This window comes from Mobula birostris, chromosome 2, assembly GCF_030028105.1.
Source record: "Mobula birostris isolate sMobBir1 chromosome 2, sMobBir1.hap1, whole genome shotgun sequence".
In the NCBI taxonomy this organism is placed as follows: domain Eukaryota; kingdom Metazoa; phylum Chordata; class Chondrichthyes; order Myliobatiformes; family Myliobatidae; genus Mobula; species Mobula birostris.
In genome coordinates this window covers 53,101,444-53,124,352 of record NC_092371.1, presented here as the reverse complement: position 1 = coordinate 53,124,352, position 22,909 = coordinate 53,101,444, and the positions used below count along the sequence as shown (strand labels likewise).

General features: G+C 41.7%; 1 protein-coding gene across 4 annotated transcripts in view; it reads right to left on the bottom strand.

Moving 5' to 3' along the window:
• Positions 1-22,909, bottom strand: part of LOC140186645 (uridine-cytidine kinase-like 1) — a 129,524-nt gene that overhangs the window by 78,484 nt on the left and 28,131 nt on the right. Inside the window, exon 2 of one of the 4 annotated variants that reach the window (XM_072241074.1) lies at positions 12,152-12,373. The exons of 2 other annotated variants lie outside the window; for them this stretch is intronic. In XM_072241074.1, the coding sequence (XP_072097175.1) occupies positions 12,152-12,219 (68 nt within the window). In that variant the 5' untranslated portion in view covers positions 12,220-12,373. Of the gene's footprint in view, positions 1-12,151; positions 12,396-22,909 lie in introns of those variants that run through there. One more of the 4 variants, XM_072241064.1, reaches the window with a different exon arrangement.

The window sequence follows — 22,909 nt, the reverse complement described above, 5'->3', positions numbered from 1 at the left end:
CTAAAATGCTCTCCCACTGAGAGATCTGACATCTGACCAGGTGCATTTCCCAATACCAGATCAAGTACAGCCTCTCCTCTTGTAGGCTTATCTACATATTGTTTCAAGAAACCTTGAACACACCCAACAAACTCCACCCTACCTAAACCCTTCGCAATAGGAAGATGCCAATCGATATTTGGGAAATTAAAATTTCCCAACATGACAACGCTGTTATTATTACACCTTTCCAGAATCTGTCTCCCTGTCTGCTCCTCGATGTCCCTGTTACTATTGGGTGGTCTATAAAAAACACCCAGTAGAGTTATTGACCCTTTCTTTTTCCTAACTTCCACCTGCAGAGACTCTGTAGACTATACCTCCATGACTTCAAACTTTTCTGCAGCCTAACACTACCTCTGAACAACAGTGCCACGCCCCCACCTCTTTTGCCTCCCTCCCTGTCCTTTCTTAAACACCTAAAGCCTGGCACTCAAAGTAACCATTCCTGCCCCTGCACCATCCAAGTCTCTGTAATGGCCACAACATCATAGCTCCAAATACTGATCCACACTCTAAGATTATCCACTTTGTTCACAATACTCCTCACATTAAAATAGACACATCTCAAACCATTGGTCTGAGCATGTCCTTTCTCTCTCACCTGCCTATCATCCCTCTCACACTGTCTCCAAGCTTTCTCTATTTGTGAGCCAACCGCCTCTTCCTCTGTCACTCCCCCCAATAACCTTTGCAAAGCTCCCCACCAGGATATTGGTCTCCCTGGGATTCAAGTGCAACCTATCCTTTTTGTACAGGTCACACCTGCCCCAAAAGAGGTCCCAATGATCCAAAAATCTGAATCCCTGCCCCCTGCTCCGATCCCTCAGCCACACATTTATCCTCCACCACATTCTATTCCTATACCCATTGTAACATGTCACAGGTAGTAATTCCAAGATTACTACCTTTGTGGTCCTGCTTCTCAACTTCCTAACTCTCTGTAGTATGTTTTCAGGACCTCCTCCCTTTTCCTACCTATGTCATTGGTACCAATATATACCACGACCTCCGGCTGTTCTCCTTCCAACTTCAGGATATCGTGGACGTGATCAGAAACATCCCAGACCCTGGCATCTGGGAGGCAAACTACCATCCGTGTTTCTTTCCTGCATCCACAGAATCACTTGTCTGACCCCCTAACTATAGAGTCCCCTAACATTGCTGCCATCCTCTTCCTTTCTCTACCCTTCTGAGCCACAGGGCCAGACTCTGTGCCAGAGGCATGGCCACTGTTGCTTCCCCCAGGTGGGCCGTCACCCCCAACAGTACTCAAACAGGAGTACTTATTGTTAAGGGGGACAGCCACAGGGGAACCCTCTAGCATCTGCCTCTTGTTTTCCCTCTCCTTACTGTTACCCACTTCTCTGTCTCGCGAGGCCCCAGTGTAACTACCTTCCTATAGCTCCTATCTATCACTTCCTCACTTTCCCTGACCAGACAAAGGTCATCGAGCTGCATTTCCAGTTCCCTAACCTGGTCCCTCAGGAGCTGCAACTCGACACACCTGGGGCAGATGTGGCCATCTGGGAGTCTCCAGGATTTCTCCCACATCTGACACCGAGCACAGATCACCAGCCTCACACATATACTTCCTGTCTGTATTCTACACAGATAACCTACCTGGCCTCGACCCATTATCGCCGAAGCCCCTTTGAGCCAAAGCCTTCCTACTCTGTCTCCCTCTACTCAGTCACCCACACTGTGAAGCTGTCTCCTTTTAAACTCTTCTCGCAGTTCTACCTGGCTGATGTCCACGCGCTTGCACAGTTGTGCCCTGATCCCTCTTTAGATTTTGGCTGATCTTCTATTTCAGTTCCATTTTCCAGCTCCAGCCAGTTTGATTCTCCTCATGTACAGAAATCCATCAAATATTTTGAAATGAATATAACAACTTGCCTCTAGAGTACAGCATTCACCACCCTTTGATTGAAAAAATTTCTCCTCAATTCTACTGCAATCCCACCACTACTCTTAATTCTCAAACTATGCCTTCTGGTCCTTGGCTTCTCAACTGGGGGGGAAACATTGTGCAACTAGCTGGTCAAGTCTAAGTACTTACTCCCTAAAATGAACCACTTAGCCAATCAGTTCAAGCACAACTAGGTTTTGGCAATATTACGCAACATTTCCAGCAACATTCATTGCTCACGATTTAATATAATATGGGCATTAAAACCCAGCCAACCGTGTAGAGGCATCAGCACTGGACTTTGAGGCGAATGGTGCCAAGTTCGTATGCGGCAAGCTCTTTGCACGTTTTCCATCTGTGCTGGGTTGAGCGCTGTGCTAGCAACTGGGCCTTGTGAAAAAACAAATGCTACAGAAATAGCAGAGATACCTTCTAATTTGCCGCAAAGTGTGAAAAGGAACAACGGGCATTCAAGATTCTGAAAGAATCAGAAAAAGCCATAAGAATAAAATTTTATATTCAGCTTTCTCAGCAGTGAACTTCTAATGCCAATGACACATATCGATAACTCCTGGTTTGCAAACCCACGCAAAAATAATTAAAAATGTGCCTTGGGCGACATTTCATCCTGTAATGATATAGGTAACTACCAAATCATTCATTGCTTAACAAAGTTTGGCTGTGTTGACTTCCTCTCAATGTTCTCTTTGTTAGAATAATCACTGCTCTTCAAAGTATTTGATTTAAATAGAAAAATATAACTGCTCATAATGAAAATCTCTCTTTAAAAATTTTTATTCAAATGTTAGAAAGATGTGACATAGGATCAGAAGATGTTGAATCTTTGTGGGTTGAGTTAGAAACTGCAAGGGTAAAAGGACCCTGATGGCAGTTATATACAGGCCTCCAACAGCAACTGGGATGTGGACTACAGATTACAATGGGAAACAAAAAGGGCATGTCAAAAGGGCAAATATTATGATAGACTTTAACACGTAGGTAGATTGGGAAAAATCAAGTTGGCAATGGATCTCAAGAGAATGAACGTTGAGTGCCTACAAGATGGCTTTTCAGAGCAGTTTGTTGTTGAGCCTACCAAGGGATCAGCTCTACTGGATTGGGTGTTACGTCATGAACTGGAGGTGATTAGGGAGCTTTATACTTTATACTTTATTGTCGCCAAACAATTGGTACTAGAACATACAATCATCACAGCGATATTTGATTCTGCGCTTCACACTCCCTGGATTACAAATATTAAATATTAAAGATATTAAAAACAGTTAAAATTAGTAAATATTAAAAATCTAAATTATAAATCATAAATAGAAAATAGAAAAATGGGAAGTAAGGTAGTGCAAAAAAACCGAGAGGCAGGTCCGGATATTTGGAGGGTACGGCCCAGATCCGGGCCAGGATCCATTCAGCAGTCTTATCACGGTTGGAAAGAAGCTGTTCCCAAATCTGGCTGTATGAATCTTCAAGCTCCTGAGCCTTCTCCCGAAGGGAAGAGGGACGAAAAGTCCGTTGGCTGGGTGGGTCGTGTCCTTGATTATCCTGGCAGCACTGCTCCGACAGCGTGCGGTGTAAAGTGAGTCCACGGATGGAAGATTGGTTTGTTTCTTAAGGTAAAGTGATCACAATATGATTGAGTTCAACTTGAAATTTGATAGGGAGTAAGTAATTTCTGATATAGTAGTGTTTCACTGAAGTAAAGGAAATTACAGTGGTATGAGAGAGGAGTTGACCAAAGTAAATTGACAGGAGATGCTGGCAGGGATGACAGCACAGTAGCAATGGCTTGAGTTTCTGAGAAAAATGAGGAAGGTGCAGGAAAACAAAGAAATACTCAATTGACAAAATCGTACAACTGTGGCTGACAAGGGAAGACAAATCTAATGTAAAAGCAAGAGAGAGGGCATACAACAAGCAAAAATTAACAGCAAGATAGAGGATTAGGAAGCTTTTAAAAACCTACAGAAAGCAACTAAAAGAATCATTAGGAGGGGAAAGATGAAATATGAAAGCAAGCTAACAAATAATATCAAGGGTGGACAGATAAAGCTTTTTCAAGTATATATTAAAAAAAAATCGAAGAGAGCTGAGAGTAGATACAGGACTGCTAGAAAATGAGGCTGGAGAAATAATAACGAGGGACACGGAGATGGCAGATGAACTAAATGAGTATCTTGCATCAGTCTTCACTGTGGAAGACACTAGCAGTGTGCCAGGTGTTGAAGGGTGTGACAGAAGAGAAGTGAGTGCAGTTTCTATTACAAGGGAGAAGCTGCTCAAAAAGCTGAAAGACCCAAGGGCACACAAGTCACCTGGACCAGAAGAACTACACTCTAGGATTCTGAAAGAGGTAGTAGTAGAGATTGTGGAGGCATTAATAATGATCTTTCAAGAATCATTGGACTCTGGCATGGTGCCAGAGGACTAAAAAATTGCAAATGTCAGTCCACTCTTTAAGAAAGGAGGGAGGCAGCAGAAAGGAAATTATAGACCAGTTAGCCTGACCTCAGTGGTTGGGAAGATGTTGGAGCCAATTATTTTTGACGAGGTTATGGAGTACTGGTACACAGGACAACATAGGACAAAGTCAGCATGGTTTCCTTAAGGAAAATCTTGCCTGGTGAACCTGTTAGAATTCTTTGAGATTACAAGTAGGATTGATAAAGGGGACGCAGTTGATGTTGTATATTTGGATTTTCAGAAGGCCCTTGACAAGGTGCCACACATGAGGCTGCTTACCAAGTTAAGAGCCCATGGTATTACAAGGAAGTTACTAGCCTGATTAGTGCGTTGGCTGATTGGTAGGACACAGCAAGTGGGAATAAAAGGATCCTTTTCTGGTTGTCTGCCAGTGACTAGTGGTGTTCCACAGGGGTCAGTGTTGGGACCGCTTCTTTTTATGCTGTATATCAATGATTTGGATGATGAAATAGATGGCTATCTTGCCAAGTTTATAGATGATAGTAGCAGGTAGTGTTGGGGAAACAAGTAGGCTGCAAAAGGACTTAGATAGATTAGGAGAATGGGCAAGAAAGTAGCATCTGAAATATAATGTTGGAAAATGCATGGTCATGCACTTTGACAGACAAAATAAATGTGCAGACTATTTTCTAAATGGAAAGAAAATCCAAAAATCTGAGATGCAAACGGACTTGGGAGTCCTTATACAGAACACCCTAAAAGTTAACTTGCAGGTTCAGCTGGTGGTGAAGAAGGCAAATACAATGTTAGCATTCATTTCAGGAGGGCTAGAATACAAGAGCAGGTATGTGATACTGAGGCTTTGTAAGGCACTGGTGAGGCCTTACTTTGAGTACTGTGAACAGTTTTGGGCTCCTTATCTAAGAAAATATGTGCTGGCATTAGAGAGAATTCAGTGAAGGTTCACAGGGATGATTCTGGGAACGAAAGGGCTATCACATGAAAAATGTTTGATGGCTCTGTACTCGCTGGATCTTAAAAGGATGAGGGGGATTCTCACTGAAATCTTTTGAACGTTGAAAGGCCAAGTAGATGTGGAAAGGCTGTTTCCCCATGGTGGGAGAGTCTAGGATAAGAGGGCACAGCCTCAGGATAGAGAGGCATCCATTTAAAAAGAGATGCAGAGTAATTACTTTAGCCAGAAGGTGGTAAATTTGTTATCTTGGGAAGCTGTGAAGGCCAGGTTGTTGGGTGTATTTAAGATGGTGATTGATAGGTTCTTGATTGGCCATGGCATCAAAGGTTACAGGGAGAAGGCTAGGGGTGGGGCTGAGGGGGGATAAAAGAAAGAATCAGCCATGATTGAATTGCAGAGCTGACTCGAAGGGCCAAATGGCCTAATTCTGCTCCTATGTATCATGGTCTTGTTTGTATATTCAGAAATTAAACCACTGCATTAACCAAATCAGGTCAGCAGTACAAAGATATGGAATAACAAACACAGTGAAAGAGTTATCTTATCTTACTTTGTTGAATACCACCACCCACACAATTCCTCCTCTGTTATCAAATAATAGGTAGAAGCATGCCTTGACCTAACGTGCTTGTTCTTTGTTGGCACACCACATCAGTTGATGCAGAGGTGTTCTTTATACTATATTAATGTCCAATTGTGCATGGCGTGCCACCACTGTCACCAACAAAACAAGCAAAAACTAGAATCTTTGAACGTATTTGGAAACTCAGTTTTATTGCAGTGAGAGCACAAACAGCTTGCTATTGTCCACTGACAGTCATGTTCCAGCTTTTCAAATCATAAAGCTCTTCACTAAACAACCAATGACAGACTTGCCGTATGTGCAAAAGTTTTTACTAGGGCATACTGATTAATCAGTCTGCTAGAAACTTCTTGGTGGGGGTGGGGGGGGAAGTATTGGGTGATATCGCTGTTTTATAGCTAAAGAATTGCATGATCAAAGGCAAGGAATATAAAACCCTTAGGTGGCTCAACATGAACAAACCATTCCTCCATCCCCACTGACCATGATCCCAACCAAAGATTCAGCTTCATTCCCAGGTCTTTAAATTACATAATATCTATGTGACTCCTGCACCATTTTCAGTTTAGTCTCATTTCCTCCACTGTAATACCAGAATCATAAGCATGCAGCAACAGTGGCAGAGCCTGCCGTTCCAGGATCAGCCTCAATAGCCACAGTTCATGCTGCTCAACAAACCAGTGACTACCAGAGGTGAAGTACCCCATGGTCGACCACGACCGACTGAGGCCACACACACACACACACACACACACACACAAGCAAGTTTATAATCACTGACAAATGTCTTGAAATTTCTTCTTTTGTGGGAGCAGCACAGTGCAGTACATAAAAATACTGTAATTTACAATTAGAAATACTTTTTAAAAAATTAAGTAGTGTGAAAAGAGAGGAGAAGTAGAGAGGGAGTGTTCATTGTCTGTTCAGAGATCTGAAGGCGAAGGAAAGAAGCTGTTCCTAAGACGTTTTGTGTGTCTGCCTTCAGGCTCCTGTACCTCCTCCCTGATGGTAGTAATGAGAAGGCACATCCTGGGTAGTGGGGGTCCTTAATGACAGATGCTGCCTTTTTGAGGCATCATCTTCTGAAGATGTCCTCAATGCTGGGGAGGCTAGTGCCCATGATGGAACTGGTTGAGTTTACAACTCTCTGCAGCTTTTCATGATCCGGTGCAGTAGCCCCTCCATACCAGATGGTGATGCATTCTGTCAGAATGCTCTGTAGAAATCTGTTAGAGACTTTGGTGACATTCCAAATCTCCTCAAAATTGACATGCCTTCTTCAAATTACATCGATATTTTGGGCCCAGGAGAGAACTTCAGAGATGCTGACACTGAGGAACTTGAAACTGCTCACCCTTTCCACTGCTGATCCCTCGATGAGGACTGGTGTGTGTTCCCATGACTTCCCCTTCCTGAAGTCCACAATCGGCATTAAATATAAGGTTGTTGCTGCAATGCCACTCAACCAGCTGATCTCTGTCACTCTTGTACACCTCCTTGTCACCACCCGAGGTTCTGCCGACATCAGTTGTGTCATCAGTGAATTTATAGATGGTGTTTGAGGTGTGCCTAGTCCCACAGTCAGGAGAATAATGAGAGTTGAGCAGTGGGCTAAGCATTGATCCTTGAGGGGTGTCGGTGTTGATTGTCAATGAGGAGGAGACAACTACAACAAACTCACTTTATTTTTTTTTAAAAAAAGGGGTGCTGATGCAGCAGTTTGTGGTGGTGGCTCAGTGAATTCCTAAATGAGTAACCCAGAGACATTGGTTCAAGTCCCACCATGGGAGCTGTGGAACTTAAATGCAGTTGTTTATTTGAAATTAAAATAAAAACTTCTAAGGATGACAACAGAAACTGGGAATCTTCAAATAAGGAGCACAGTAGGGCATGCTGGAAACAGCACTATGCCGAAGGAAATGAGGTGGTGATGCAACAGAAAGAGATACACATGTGCTGAACAGCAAAAATGGCATTCAATAGACAAATCAGAGCAATCTCATAACGAACTGGTCAGATCAAAGTTTCATGGTCTTGCCACAGGCCCACTTGCAAATGGGTGGGTCATTATATATTTAATAGGAAGAGGAGGTTCCAAGAATATCCCCATGCTTAGTGATGGGTGCCACTGAGGTGGCTGAGGAAAGGTTGAGTGAGCTTGGGTTTTTCTCTTTGAACAGTGATTGCTGACTTGATAGAGGTACAAAACTATGAGGGGCACTGACAGAGTGAGCAACTTGCACCTTTTTTCCTCAAGGCAGCAATGGCCTACACTGTATCAGAAACTGTCTGTTGAAGGTGAGAGGAGGAGAAGGTGAGGGAGATGTCAGAGGGAATTTGTTTTAAAGAAAATGTGTTAAGTGCCTGGAACATACTGGTAGGTGTGGTGGTAGAGGCTGAAACAATGGAACATTAAAAGACTCTTAGACGTGTAAATAGATGTAAAAGAAGTAGAGGATTGTGGGTTATGTAGGAGATAGGGTTAGGTTGATCATGGATTAGCAGACATCCCACCCTGCAAAAACTCATTTCAGGAAGGTATCACCACCATTTCAGGGAGGTAGCACCCCACCCCACCCCCACAACACCATATTCCGCACCCCCCATCGACCTCCAAGGGTGTATGTAATACTTTGTTTAGTGATTTTGTCTAATCTGTAAACCAAGTTGGGTATATGCAGCAAATGTGACATTAAAATATGTGCTAATATTATATTACATTATCATGTTTATTCTATTACAACTTTAAGTAAGTCGACAGGGAGTTTGGCCTCATCACGTAGGACATCAATAGCGTAGCTCCTTAGCAGCCAGCCAACTAGTTTAAATAATGTTAGCTATGCTGTAATGACACCTGTTAAACTCACTTCAACATGTCTTTTACATTTTAACCCACCATGGGCAATAGAAAAGTCACTGTTGCAAACGAGCAACACTGTCATTATTTTTGAGGTCGACTGTAAAGCCCGCCCACAGAGAAAACTGATAGGTCTACGTAGCAGGGGTCCCCAACATTTTTTGCACTGCAGACCGGTTTAATATTGACAATATTCTTGCGGACCGGCCGACCCGGGGGTGGGGTGTTAATCATGACAGGAATATAGATGATAAGTCAATAGCATCATAACATTTTAAGTAACGTTTGGATAAACACACAGCGCATATTTTCCTCATATGAACATATAAAATCATTGCAACACACCAATATCGCTGAATCAGTGGGAGCCCTGGGCTTGTTTTCCTGCAACAAGACGGTCCTATCGAGGGGTGATGGGAGACAGCGATACTCGAAGGGGGTTCCTTATGTCCAGTCTATTCCGCAATTTAGTTTTCGTTGCATTCATTGCAGAAAACTCTGCTTCGCAGCAATATGATGTTGGAAATGGAAGCAACGTTTTCAGTGCTTTCGTGGCTATTTCAGGATATTTAGCCTTGACTTTGATCCAGAATGCCGGCAGAGATGTTATGTCAAACATACTTTTCAGCCCACCGTCACTTACAAGCTCGAGGAGTTGATCTTTTTCCTGTGTTGACATGGATGACGCACGGGTAATGACCTCATGTGCGTTCAAGTTCAACAGTGCGTGACAGGGAATGAGGAAAGGTGCAAATGACTCATATCATTTCATATCGCCAAATCATATTGTTTCCTCACGGCCCAGTGGATGGGGACCACTCTTAGCACGAAGAGAGACCAATCAGGATGCTCGCTCTCCCTCTCCCTCTCAAAAAAAATCTATTTCCGGGATATTGTATATAATTTCCAGGCGTCAGGGAGCCACTATCAATATGCGGGAGACTCCTGGACCTTCTGGGAGAGGTGGGATGTCTGGATTAGATTTATATTAGTGGCACAGCATGGTGGATTGGTCCATATTGTGATGTACTGTTCAATGTTCTAACCAATTTGACTTCCTCGAGATCAAAGCAGAAAGCAGCCTTCAACTAATTTGATTCACTCACAAAATGGCTGATAGCATGGACACAGCAAAGAATATGGGACTAACTGACATCTCAGCAGAGGAATTGGAGATTGATGTTCTCGATTCAGCTGTATTTCTCGCCAAGCTGCACCAGTCAAGCACGCCCTCTACCACTACCCTGTGTAATATTGACCAGGTGTGTTCTCTCCAAAAAAAGCAGGATAAATCCATTCCAACTAATTATCACTAGTCTACATTGCGTCATCAGAGAAGTGATGTAAGGTGTTGTCAACAATGTTATCACCTGCCACCTATTGCCAGGATTGCTCAGCACAGCCTTGACCCAAATATGGAGAAAAGAGCTGAGTTTGTGGTGAGATGCAAATCACTGACTTTGACATGAAATGGATGATTTCATCATTTTCCCCACCTTACATTACACCACCTCACCCATTTACATTATCTATATCAGCGATGCCTTTCTGTTGCTCACAGTCCACACACATATGCTCACCCAATTAAGAATTATCAGTAAAACTGCATGAATTATACTTGGCTCTGTCATCCTACTCACTGTTAAATGATGTAAACAGCTATGCCACCAGCGACTCCCAAACAAGAGACCCACATCCACGTGCAACGACACCCAGACAACATTAAACAACCAATAATACTCACATCGCACAAATACCAGTCAATGACCATCTCCGGTAAAACAGTCTATCCCCAACTCTTAGCATCCTATGGTATTACCCCTTCCTAGTCTCCAAACATCATTCCCCATTAACTCAACTGAACTGTGATGAGTAAGTCACCTCCTGACATCCCAAGCTTCCCACCACTTACAAGTCAGTACTGTGGCGGAATAATCTGAACCATAACTCATACTAAGTGCAACACTTATGCACCTAAACTATTCCCAAACCCATGAGCCTAACCACTAGGAAATAAGATCGTTGGGCACATGGGAATGTCACCTGCAGCATGCTCGCTACTAAATCACACGCCGTTCTTATTTAAGTATTTATCACTGTTTCTTCAGCATTGGAGATTATTTAAGAATCATTAACTATCCGGAATGTAATTTAGGGTTAGCCCAATGATTCAACTTTAACAGAGTCCAAAGTCCTTCAGAAATGTAGATCTGTAAAAGTCTTTTTTTCTAAAAAACTGGTGTACTATGAAGAGCATTCTAACTGGTTGTATCACCGTCTGGTACGGAGGGGCCACTACACAGGCTCCGGAAAAGATGCAGACATTTGTAAACTCAGCCAGCTCCATCATGGGCTCTAGTTTCCCACCATCAAGAACATCTCCAAAAAGGTGTTGCCTCTAAGAGGTGATACCCATCATCAAGGACTTCCACCTCAAAGCCCTCTCCTCATTATTACCATCAGAGAGGATGGACAAGGGCTTGAAGATCCACACTGAGCATTTCTTGAATAGCTTCTTCCATTTCACCATGAGATTTCTGAACAGATAATGAAACTGTGAACACTACCTCACCATTTTCCTCTTTTCACTTTTTAAAATATACATTTTTTATTATAACTTACAGTTTTTTTAAATTATGTATTGCAATGTACTGCTGCTGCAAAACAACAAATTTCTTGACATATGCTCAGTGATAATAAACCTGATTCTGAAGTGCTTCGATCATCTCGGTACGTAACTGCAGGAAGCAAGATGGTCGGTCCAAGCACTAAAACTCCAAGAGAAGTGATTAATTCAGATCAGCTACACCTATGCAAGACTATGCCACACCAATTTTTCCACCAGCAAGGATCTCAGTTCAGAAATCAATCTGCAGGAGCTCTTGTACACAGAATTTAATTTCTACCACTGCATCCGAATCAAGACTGTGGAATCAGGTAACAAATATAACATGGTTTTGTTGTCATTCTCACTTCCCAACACTGTCAGCTGCTCTTCAATTCCTCACTGACTCAAGAACATGCAGAAGCTCATCAATATCTCAGCTGTAACTCTGTAACAGTATCATAATACTCGTCATGCTTTAGATATCTTGTTTTCCAGTCGGAATCTAATTACATTGGCCCCATGCTTGTATCAGCCATCTCCGTCCCACCCACTCTCCTTCAGTAGAATATTTTATAAGACTTTTCCCACTGATGTAAAGACCCAGTGGAAACCCACTTCTTTTAATTTTTGATTAAAATTACAAGCCAGCACTAGTAAATTGCTGGTGCAGGCAGGGCCACTGGGCACAATTGCACTCACAAAATAAAATAAAATGCAACTTAAATGAAAGAAATGCTTACCTCCCATCCGACCTCAGAGACCAGCATCCAGATATCCTGGCACCAGAGTAAACAGGGAGAGAGCTCATACTAATTGGAACAGGGTTGCTTTCAGGAACTGTGCAGCATTGCACTGTAGGCTGTGCACTGGTGTTTGGACTTTTATTTCATTGCTCAATTCCTACACGGAGGCAGGTTACTGGCTAGGACTTCCAGGAGCTTTATTTTGGATGTTGTGTGAAACTGGAAAATGAAACCAAGAAAGAAACTGAAACTGACTTAGTTTTGTTTCTGGTAAAAAAAAAGGAGTGAAAAGCAATGGCTCTCAATCCACTGCAGTGAAAACAGATAAGAGGATAATGTTTCCCAGAGATTAAGTTCATTACCTGATATTAATAGCAAACTCTTCATACAAGACCCTTGACACTCTGCCCATTTTGATGTAAGCAGTTATCTGCATATGACATTTGGCTGCAATGGGTCATTTGAGAAAGATATGTACTACAGCACAACTAAAATAAACAGACTGAATTTGTAAGATAATGCCTCAAATGTGCAGAATTCTTGCCATTTAATGTACACTTAGTGTTTAATCTCACACACAAACTGAAACAGTGAACCACCTGGGACGTTTTACTGCTTTGAGTCAGGCAATCCCTTTAGGAGCCTCTTGCACACAAAACTAAATTTATAGACACTCCACCTTGTAGCACAACACCTAATCATTCATCAGACTCTGATTTAGTGCCGTACATAACAACAAGAACACACTACACTGAAACCTTTGGCATTTAGTGATAAAATGACCTAGCCACGGCAGCCGTGGTGTTGAAATATGTATGGAGCAGTACAGAGTTGTAATGCAAAATTGTTAGCTTTAGTCCTCAGCACTCTGTGAAACTGACAGCAGCTTCTGACATCAGCATAGGTGCAGCTAAATGGGGAAATGTACAAATTCATGTCGGACGTGACGTGCTCCGCTACAAGGTACATTGTTGCTGGTTGTGACAATGCAGTAAGGACAGAACTGGGAATTAAAATGAACTTCAGGTTTTCTCCAGCCTTGTGTACCAGTCAAAAAGTTAAAATGCTGCACCATGACAGGTCAAGTCACTGGAGACATATTGAGCTGTAACCCTTCATACGTCACCCTCTGATGGTCATGAAAAATAACTTGATAGCTTCCACAGCAAAATTTTTATAAATTAAAATTCTCCCACAAGGGAATTACTTATCAGTCCTGATGGCATAGAACATTCTTTATGTTTACTAACAGTTCCATATAGAAAGATGAGCAATCCAGTGATCCGTCATCAAGATCGGTGGCCATTCAGTCCCACAATGATGTGAAGGTGAATGTGTCACAGAATCATACTGCATAGAAACAGGCTATTTGGCTCTTTGAGTCTACAATAGCCACCAAACACCAATTTAGATGAATCCTATTTCATTCCCATATTTTATTCTCCCCACATCAGCTCCCACAGAATCTACCTCTCACCCACAACACTAGTGATAATTTATAATGGCCAGTTAACCTTTGAGGTGTGAGACGTAACAGGAGCACTGGAAAGGGAGAAAGTGCAAATTCTGCACAGTCAGCACTCAAAGTTAGGATTGAATCCGAGTTTTCTGAAGCTCTGAGGTATCAGTTCTATGGGTTACACCACTGTTCCCCTCCCAAAAAATGCAGGAAGCAATTCAGCTCATTCTTGATCCAGTCCTTTTACTGTGTGATGTCCTTGTATTCCATTCACAACTCATCAGCAAAACTCTGATCTCTGTCATGCAGGACAATGTAGTCAACATTCATCCATGGATTGATAGCACTCATGCAACAAAAATACCAGCCAGTGATCATCCCCAGCAACACAGAGTTTAATCGAGTCTCTTTGGCATTAACACCAAGTCCCCCAACAACAACATTCTACACATACAAAGGCCCTGTCCCCAAAATGCCCTGATGGCCTCTCACAGCTTGGCATTAAAGCTCTTTAAATTACACTCAGTGCCATTTTATTAGATACGGGAGGTACCTAATAAAGTGGCCATTGAGTGCATTTCTGCATGTTTGTGGTCTTCTGCTTCTGTAGCTCATCCACTTCAAGGTTCGATGTGTTGTGCGTTCAGAGATTCTCTCGTACACACCACTGTTATAATGCATGGTTGATTGAGTTTCTGTTGGCTTCCTGCCAACTTGAACCAGTCTGGCCATTCTCAGGATTCAAGATTGTTTAGTGTCATTTCCAGCACACAAAAGTGTAAAAGAGAATGAAATAATTGTTACTCTGGATTTGATGTAGCACAAAAAGAACACAATAAGATAATGCACACAATAATAATAAAAAAATACATATAAATACAGTAGATTATATACATGGATTGAATGTATGTCTATAAAGTGACGCTAAGCACAGGAGTGTCTATACGTAAGGTGACTCAGACAGGAAATGATAAAGGATTGGTAGTGGGGGCTGTGGAGCAGTGGGTTAGTGGATGAAGATGTTGATCAGGCTTACTGCTTTGGGAAAGTAACTGTTTTTGAGTCTGATGGTTGTGGTGTGGATGCTTTGTAGCCTCCTTCCTGATGGGAATGGGACAAACAATCTATGAACAGGGTGGATGGGACCTTTTATGATGTCACTGACCTTTTACTGGCACCTTTCTGTATCTATGTCCTTGATAGCAGGTAGGCTGACGCTGGTGATGCATCAGGCAGTTTTGACTACCCATTGCAGAGTCTTTCTGTCCACTGGAGACCTCTCAAATTAACAGGGCAGTTTCTCCCACAGAACTGCCACTCACTAAATGTTTCTTTTTCCTGTTTTGCATCATTCTCTGTAAACTCTAGAGACTGTTGTGCATGAAAATTCCAGGAGAACAGGAGTTTCTGAGAAACTCAACCACTCTGTCTGGCACCACGGCCAAAGTCATTGAGATCACATTTCTTCCCCACTCTGATGTTTGGTCAGAACAACAACTGAATCTCTTGACCACGCCTGCATACTGTTATGCATTGAGTTGCTGCCACATGATTTGCTGATTAGATATTTACATTATCCAGCAGGTATACTGGAGTACCTAATAAAGTAGCCACTGAGTGCATTTTCTGAAAAGAATGCAATAAACAAAGGTTTGAAAACTGTTTAAATATGTTTTTAAAAAGTAAAATAAAAGTTACCAAAATAAATGTACATAAAAATGCTTTAATGTGCTAAACATTCGACACACCAGCTGATCACAGGCTGGATTTCTTGGCATGTGACTCATCTCCTAACACCACAAAGTCACGTTATCAACCAAATCCAGTCAGTGGTACAGTGAACTTTCTCTTTCTCTTGGATGCATACGGTTCCGACAGTATTCTAGAACATGAAACACTATAGCACAGTACAGGCTCCTCAGCGCAAAATGTTGTGCAGACCTTTTAACCTACGCCAAGATCAATCTAACCCTCCCTTCCTACGTAGTCCACCATTTTCCAATCATCCATGTGCCTATCTAAGGGTTTCTTAAATGTTTCTAATGTATCTGCCTTTACCACCACCCTTGACAGGGCATTCCATGCATCTACCACTCCCTGTGTAAAAATCTTACTTCTGACATCTCCCTACGCTTTCCACCAATTGTCTTAAAATTATGCCCCCTTGTATTAGCCCATTTCACCCTGGGGGGAAAAAAGTCTGACTATCCACTTGATCTATGCCTCTTATCACTGTCCTAGTCAAATCAAACACTACATATTCACTCCCTTCACATGTGCACAGTGAGTAATATCTATACGAAGTGTTGCAGTTACTCACTTGGTATCTCCCACATCCAGGAAGGACAAAGGTCCTGAACACATGGGAACATCGATACTGCAGGCACCTTCACACCACCCTGACTAGGAAATGTATTGCCATTCTTCCACTGTCAGGCTGTGGTGGTGTGGAGGGGGGGGGGGGGTGGCTGTAATTTCCTACCTAGTATCAACATGGAAGGATCTTCACCAGGACTGCAATTAAAAGTTGTTCACCACAACCTACAATAAGGACAAAAAAATGACAACCAGATGGTGAGGATACAAATTGTAAAGTATTGGGCAAAATTCTTTAAAGCAGATAGAGAATTGTAGAGAAAGGGGGTGGGAGCTAATTTACTGTGCTGATGTTCAGCCTCACATTTACTTCCGTTAGGTATATAGCCACAGATTTAGCACAGAAACAGGCCCTTTTGTTCATTAGATCGATGCTGACCATGAAGTGCCCAACAATAATAATTCCATTTACCACCACTTGTTCTATAGTGCTCTATACAAGGCATTGGTGATATAATTTCTTGTCTTCAATGCTTCTTAAATGCAGTAGAAGTCCCAACCTCCAACACCGCTCAGGGACTGCATTCCAGATTCTAACCTACACGATTAGATGGACTCATAAAAACAATGCCACACTATCACTCTCCTATGACCTGTGGAAGAAAAGAATTCTTCCTTAGATCTTCTCCAAACCTAATCGTTTGCCTAAACCTATACCCTTCAGTTTAAGATCTCAACTATGGGGAATACATTCCTATTATTTACCACATCACTGCTTCATAATTTTGAATACATCTATCTGGTGTCCCCTCAGCATCTGCCATTATAAGGAAAAACTAATATTTCAAAACTAAGATAGTCCATCCCCTACAACATCCTGGTGAATCTCTTTTGTATCAATTACATCATTCCTATAGTGTGCCATTATGATTGTACACCGTACTCCAGCTGAGGCCTACAAAGAATTTTATTAACTTCTACCATAACCTCTCACATTTAATGTTCCAGCTAATGTGAGCAAGTATCCCATATGTGTTTGTCACCATCTCATCTACCTGGGATCAGGGATCCTTGTACAACATGCTCCCACTCCTCCTCAATTCTCCCTTAGGATCTACCATTCATTATACATGTTTTGCCTTTGGTTCTTCCAAAGTGCTCACCTTGCAACCATCAGAATTAAAATCCGTCAGACACTGCTCTGCTCATTTTACTAATGCAGAAATTATCCTGAAATCTAAGATTACGCTCCCATTTCAATATTACCAATTTTTATGCCATCAGTAAATGTGTAAACCATACCTCCTATATTAGGGTTCCCACCTCTTTTTATGTCATTAACCAATACCATTAAAGCAAGTGTTCCGTGGACCCTAGATTGGGAACATGCATATACAAAACTATGATGAATATCATAGCACCAATCCCTATGGTACACAATTAGTCATGGACTTAGAAAAGCAATTCCCCACCATTAAACTCCTATGACCCAGTCAATTTTGGATTGAGTTTGCCAACTTGTCTTGGATCCAATGGGCTCTAACCTTTTGGACCAGTTTTCCAAGTGGGTCTGGTCAAAGGTTTTGCTGAAATTCGTATCGACTGCCTCAACTGTATTGTCCTCATTAATAACCATTTGTTAACTCTGGAAAAATTCAATCAAATTAGTCAGGCAGGGTTAATAGAATTATTCTGAAGACAGGTTGAAAATAAACAATCCAGCTCCAAAGTGCAGTGCCCAAATTCTGTACTGTTCTAGAGTGCTAATGCAGAAACATCTCACAAGCAGTAGAGGGCAGTCTGCCCTGCATGCCTGATTTTATTTGCAACAATTTAAATATTGAGCCAAGTTCTTTTTTTAAATGACTTTTGCTGGAACAACCTTTTTCAAGAGGTGGCCTTTAGTTTTCACTTCACCAATAACACAAGAAGTGTTTATTGCGAAAAGGAACTTACCTCCATTGATATCATTCTGCAACCACGGCAGTGATAATTGTTATTACAGATATCTGTCGAGCTTAAATTGCATGCAAGAGAAATGGCAGTTGTAAGTTTGCCAACATATTGCACATGATTAGAACAGAAGGCAACCTTGTTTTAACAAAATACAACATTTTACCATTTAATTTCGAACTTGCATCAGGGCAATTGCTCACTACATTCCAGTTCAAAGGTGACGAGGCACTTCTATCCCAGAATTTTTTTTGCTGTATCACCGTTTTAAGTAAGGCAAAATTGGATTCCTGGCTGAAATCCAATTTTGCCTTACTTAAAAAGGTGATATAGCAAAAAGAAATGCTGGGATCCATATCCACTGGCTGGAACCCAAATCAAATTCTGATGAAATTCTTTCTGTTTATCACTCTGGATGTCCTGTTTGACTTGTTGAACGTATCCAGCACCTTCTGTTTTTTATCATCCAAGTTAAGCCTGCCAGGATTAATTTGGTTATGTTGTTTACACTGGAGAGTAAAAGTCAGAAATAAACAGACTACAACTTCACTTCCTTCAGATTTTCTGACTTCATTGTTACATCGTGATCACTAATTTTCAGCAGAAGCTTCACAAACAGATGCACACAAGACAGAAATAGGTCATCTGGTCCACACAAAGCTCCTTTCACTTCTTCACCTAATCCTTTAAATCTTTAATTCCCTTCACCCTCTTCTTAATTGTATCAATACATCATCTTTCAACTACTCTGTGGAAGTGGGATCTACACTGTTTTGGTAAGGAATAATGCTATTGGATTAATTGGTGAACCTAATATATTTATGATGCTCAGTTTTGGCATACCTCACAATTCAAACATCTTTTCTAGGTCCCATCAAATCTTTTCATAATCTGAAAGCTCTTGCGAGCCACCCTTCCTCTTCTAAAGATTAAAGCCCAGCTAAACAAATCTTTCATGATATTTATAACCTCTCAACTCTGGTACCATCATAGCACAATCTTTGGTGTCATCTGATATGATGTTTTTTTTTCCCCTCTTTCCTGTTCCTCTTCATATTTTGCATTATATGAAAATCAAAGCTCTCTACTATACTAAACGTGTTCAATGATTTTATGTTCCACTAGAGAGGAACTCCAGTGAAAACAAAAAAGATAGGAGCAGCAGAAAACTTGTCCTGCCATTCAATATGATTACGAATGATCTCTGGCCTCAATTTATCTTCTGTGACAATTCTTCAATCTTTCAAAATTTTCTGACATCCCACTTAAAAGCTTAAGATAATCTAGTCATTGTAGTTTTATTTTGCCTGGTATTAACTTGCAATGGTATTTTCAATGAGTTGTCAATATAGCACTGGATACCTTAACTCCCCCCACAGAGAGACTACTGAAGGATTTGGACAGATTAGGAGAAGGGGCAAGGAAATAGCAGATAGAATACAGTGCTGGGAAGTGTATGTCATGCACTTTATTAGCAGAAATAAAAGAGTCTACTATTTTCTAAATGGAAAGAAAATAAAAAACACTGAGGTGCAAAAGGACTTGGGAGTCCTTATGCAGGATTTCCTGAAGGTTAATTTGCAGGTTCAGTCTGTGCTGAGGAAGGCAAATACAATGTTAGTATTCATTTCAAGAGGTCTAGAATATAAAAGCAAAGATGTAATGATAAGACTTTATAAAAGTTTCACTGATCAGGCCTCACTTGGAGTATTGTGAGCAGTTTTGGCCCCCTTACCTTAGAAGGATGTGCTGAAACTGGAGAGGGTTCAAAGGAGGTTCACGAAAATGATTCCAGGATTGAATGGCATCATGCAAAGAGCGTTTGATGGCTCTGGGTCTGTATTCACTAGAATTCAGGAGAATGAGGGATGACCTCATTGAAATCTACTGAATGGTGAAAGGCCTTGATCGAGTGGATGTGGAGAGGATCTTTCCTGTGGTGGGAGAGGACACAGCATCAGTATAGAGGGGCATCCTTTTAGGATGGAGATGAGGAGGAATTTCTTTAGCCAAAGAGTGGTGAATCTGTGGAATTCCTTACCACAGGCAGCTTTGGAGGCCAAGTCCTTATGTATATTTAAGGCAGAGGTTGATAGAGTCTTGGTTGGTCAGGGCATGAAGTGATACCGGGAGAAGGCAGGAGATTGGGGCCGAGAGGAAAATTGGAATAGCCATGATGAAACGGTGGAGCTGACTTGACAGGTCAAGTGGCCTAAATCTGCTCCTATATCTTGTGGTCTTATGATTAGGAGTTTGGATTAGGTGGAGATTAGAAGTTTGAGGAGACTTAGTACTTAGACTTAGCAGATGTACTGCGGAAAGCATTCTAACTGGTTGCGCCACTATCTGGTACAGAGGTGGCACTGCACAGAAGAATCGGAAGAAGCTGCAGTAAGTTGCAAACTCAGCCAGCTCCATCATGGGCACTAACTTCCCCAGCATCGAGGACATCTCCAAAAGGTGATGCCTCAAAAAGGCGGAATCCGTCATTAACGCTTAAGGAGATCATGAGGGGGATCTCCTTCACTCAGAGGGTGGTAAAAGTGTGAAATGAGCTGCCAGTGCAAGTGGTGAATGTGGGGTCAATTTCAACCTTTAAGAGAAATTTGGATAGATACAGGGATGGTAGGGGTATAGAGGGATATGTCCTGGGGTGCAGGTCAAAGGAACTTGGTAGATTAATAGTTCACCACATGGGTTAAAGAGCCTGTTTCATTGCTGTGGTGTTCTATGACTCTATGACTACTTCTGATTGGGTAATGGACCTATACACACTACTTCAGTTTTTTTTTATTTTGCACTACATATTCAATTTAAATAAATTTCTATTGTATATATAGTAATTTATATTTTTATTATGTATTGCAATGTACTGCTGCCGCAAAAGAATTCCTAACGTATGCCAATAGTATTAAATACGATTCAGATTTAGACTCTTACTTTCCCATAATCTTGATTTTTTTAACCAAAAATGCACCAAGATAGAGGTACAGAAGACATTAAATGATCAATGTTTGATTATCAATATAATTAATGTTAATAATCCAGAAAATCTGCTAGGTCTAAACTACCAAAGCACAAGGGGTGCTGGATTATTTGAGTTTTGGCAGAATATCTATCTGTAGCTTTCATACAAAAACCCCAGTTGAAACTCCATTTACCAACAGTGTGGTTGAGTCAAAAGAATTGGATGATATTACCTTCATACCATTGTAACTGAATGCACTCTGGATGTACATAGTTAAAACACGAGCTTTATGATGTAATTAAACCTGAATCTGATGATTCACTTAACTCAGCTCCATGTTAACATTAAACATTCCAGGCCTCTATCAGCAGAGACCCTTTTTTATTTCAAGAATAAACTTTATTCACAATACAAAATATACATTGGAAGAAACAGTGCAAAAAAAAAGTTAAAGGTTAGCTTTATTTGTAACATGTACATCAAAACATACAGCAAAATGTGTTGTGTTACATCAAAGACCAACACAGATGGAAGCTGCCTACAATTGTTGCCATGCCTCTGGCGTCAGCATAACATGCCCACAACTGACTATCCCAACCTACAAGTCTTTGGAATTGAGAAGAAACCAGAGCACCTGGAAGAAACCCACGTAGTCATGGGGAGGACATACAGTGACAGGAATTGAACCTCGATCTTACACTTCGCACTGTAAAGCATTATGCTAACCGCTCCATTACCACGTTGCCCTTATTTTTACATGTATGGTCATTATAATCAGTGGTGCAACTTTTCTCCAACAGAATAACAAAAAAAAGGTCCAATGCCACTAGTGTGGCCCTGTGAGTAAATGCATCTTTTTCCATTGTTCAAGCAGCTACCCCTCCGAACTCAGCCCCTATAAGTCCATTAGAAGGACCCTAGACTTTGGCCTCCCCCACAGTCTGAGCATTGGTTGCTCTGATCATCAGTGCGTTCCTCACCATGCACTCCTGCTGCCTGGATTGTGCCAGTTTCCAGCATTTCCCTACAGACATCTCACTGCGCTGGAAGATGAACAAGATTCAGGCCGACCAAACGGCCTCATTCACTGAGTTCATGACCCTCCAGTGTGTGTTCCTGGGAACAACCTGTAGATAAGAGTCCTCTGTAATGCAGCTGCTGAGGATGAACCAGGACATGGACCCTTGCATCTGTCTCAACACCCTCTCAGCAAATCCAGTCTGCAAAGAAGTGGGCGACGGTCATTTACCCACCAGAGCTGACACTCAGGCAGCGTACCCTGGGGGTGATGTCTTGGGTCAAAGAAGACTTACTGGGAGGGTCAGTCTCACCACCAGCCAAGCAAAGTCTTGGTGCTTGTTGGTCAGATCTGATGATGAAGCATTCTGCTAGAAGGTTTGGACCATTTGCTCAGGGAACAAAGTCACAGAATCCATGGTGTCCCTGTTCCGCAGTATCTGAAGTACATTCCATGCCGACCACTGCCTGATAGACTTGTGATCAAAGGCATTTGCTTGAAAGTACTCTTCCATAAAGGAGAAGTAGGTGTAGCAATGACCAGCTGCCAAGAACACGTGTGGTGTCAGACCCATCTTCTGCAACATCAAGAACAGGTAGGGCCTCAGCACTTAGTGCCCAAGTACTTTGAGACCATTACACTGCCTGATGAAAGTGGTCATCAGGGCAATATTTGGTACACATTTGCTCCCATTGTCTGCAGACGTCTGAATTGTGATCCTCAATCCCCAGATAAAATGGATGATGACTGAGTTAAAGAGATGGGAAACAAGTCCTACCTGTGGCAAGTACAGCAGTCCTGGCAGCCTATCATACCCAATGGCCCAATTCTTTTGACAGAAAGCATTTCCACAGACACAATTTTTGTTGGGCCTTCCTAGTCCCAATCTGTTCCAGCCAAATCTTGTTAAATGCCTCACCTTATCCAAATAAGATCCCTAACACCTTCAGGTAGATAGATCAGAACTGGACAGCTTTTAGTTTTTAAATATCAAAATAAAAATTATTCATAATAAAAATTTACAAGGATAAACAGTCAAAG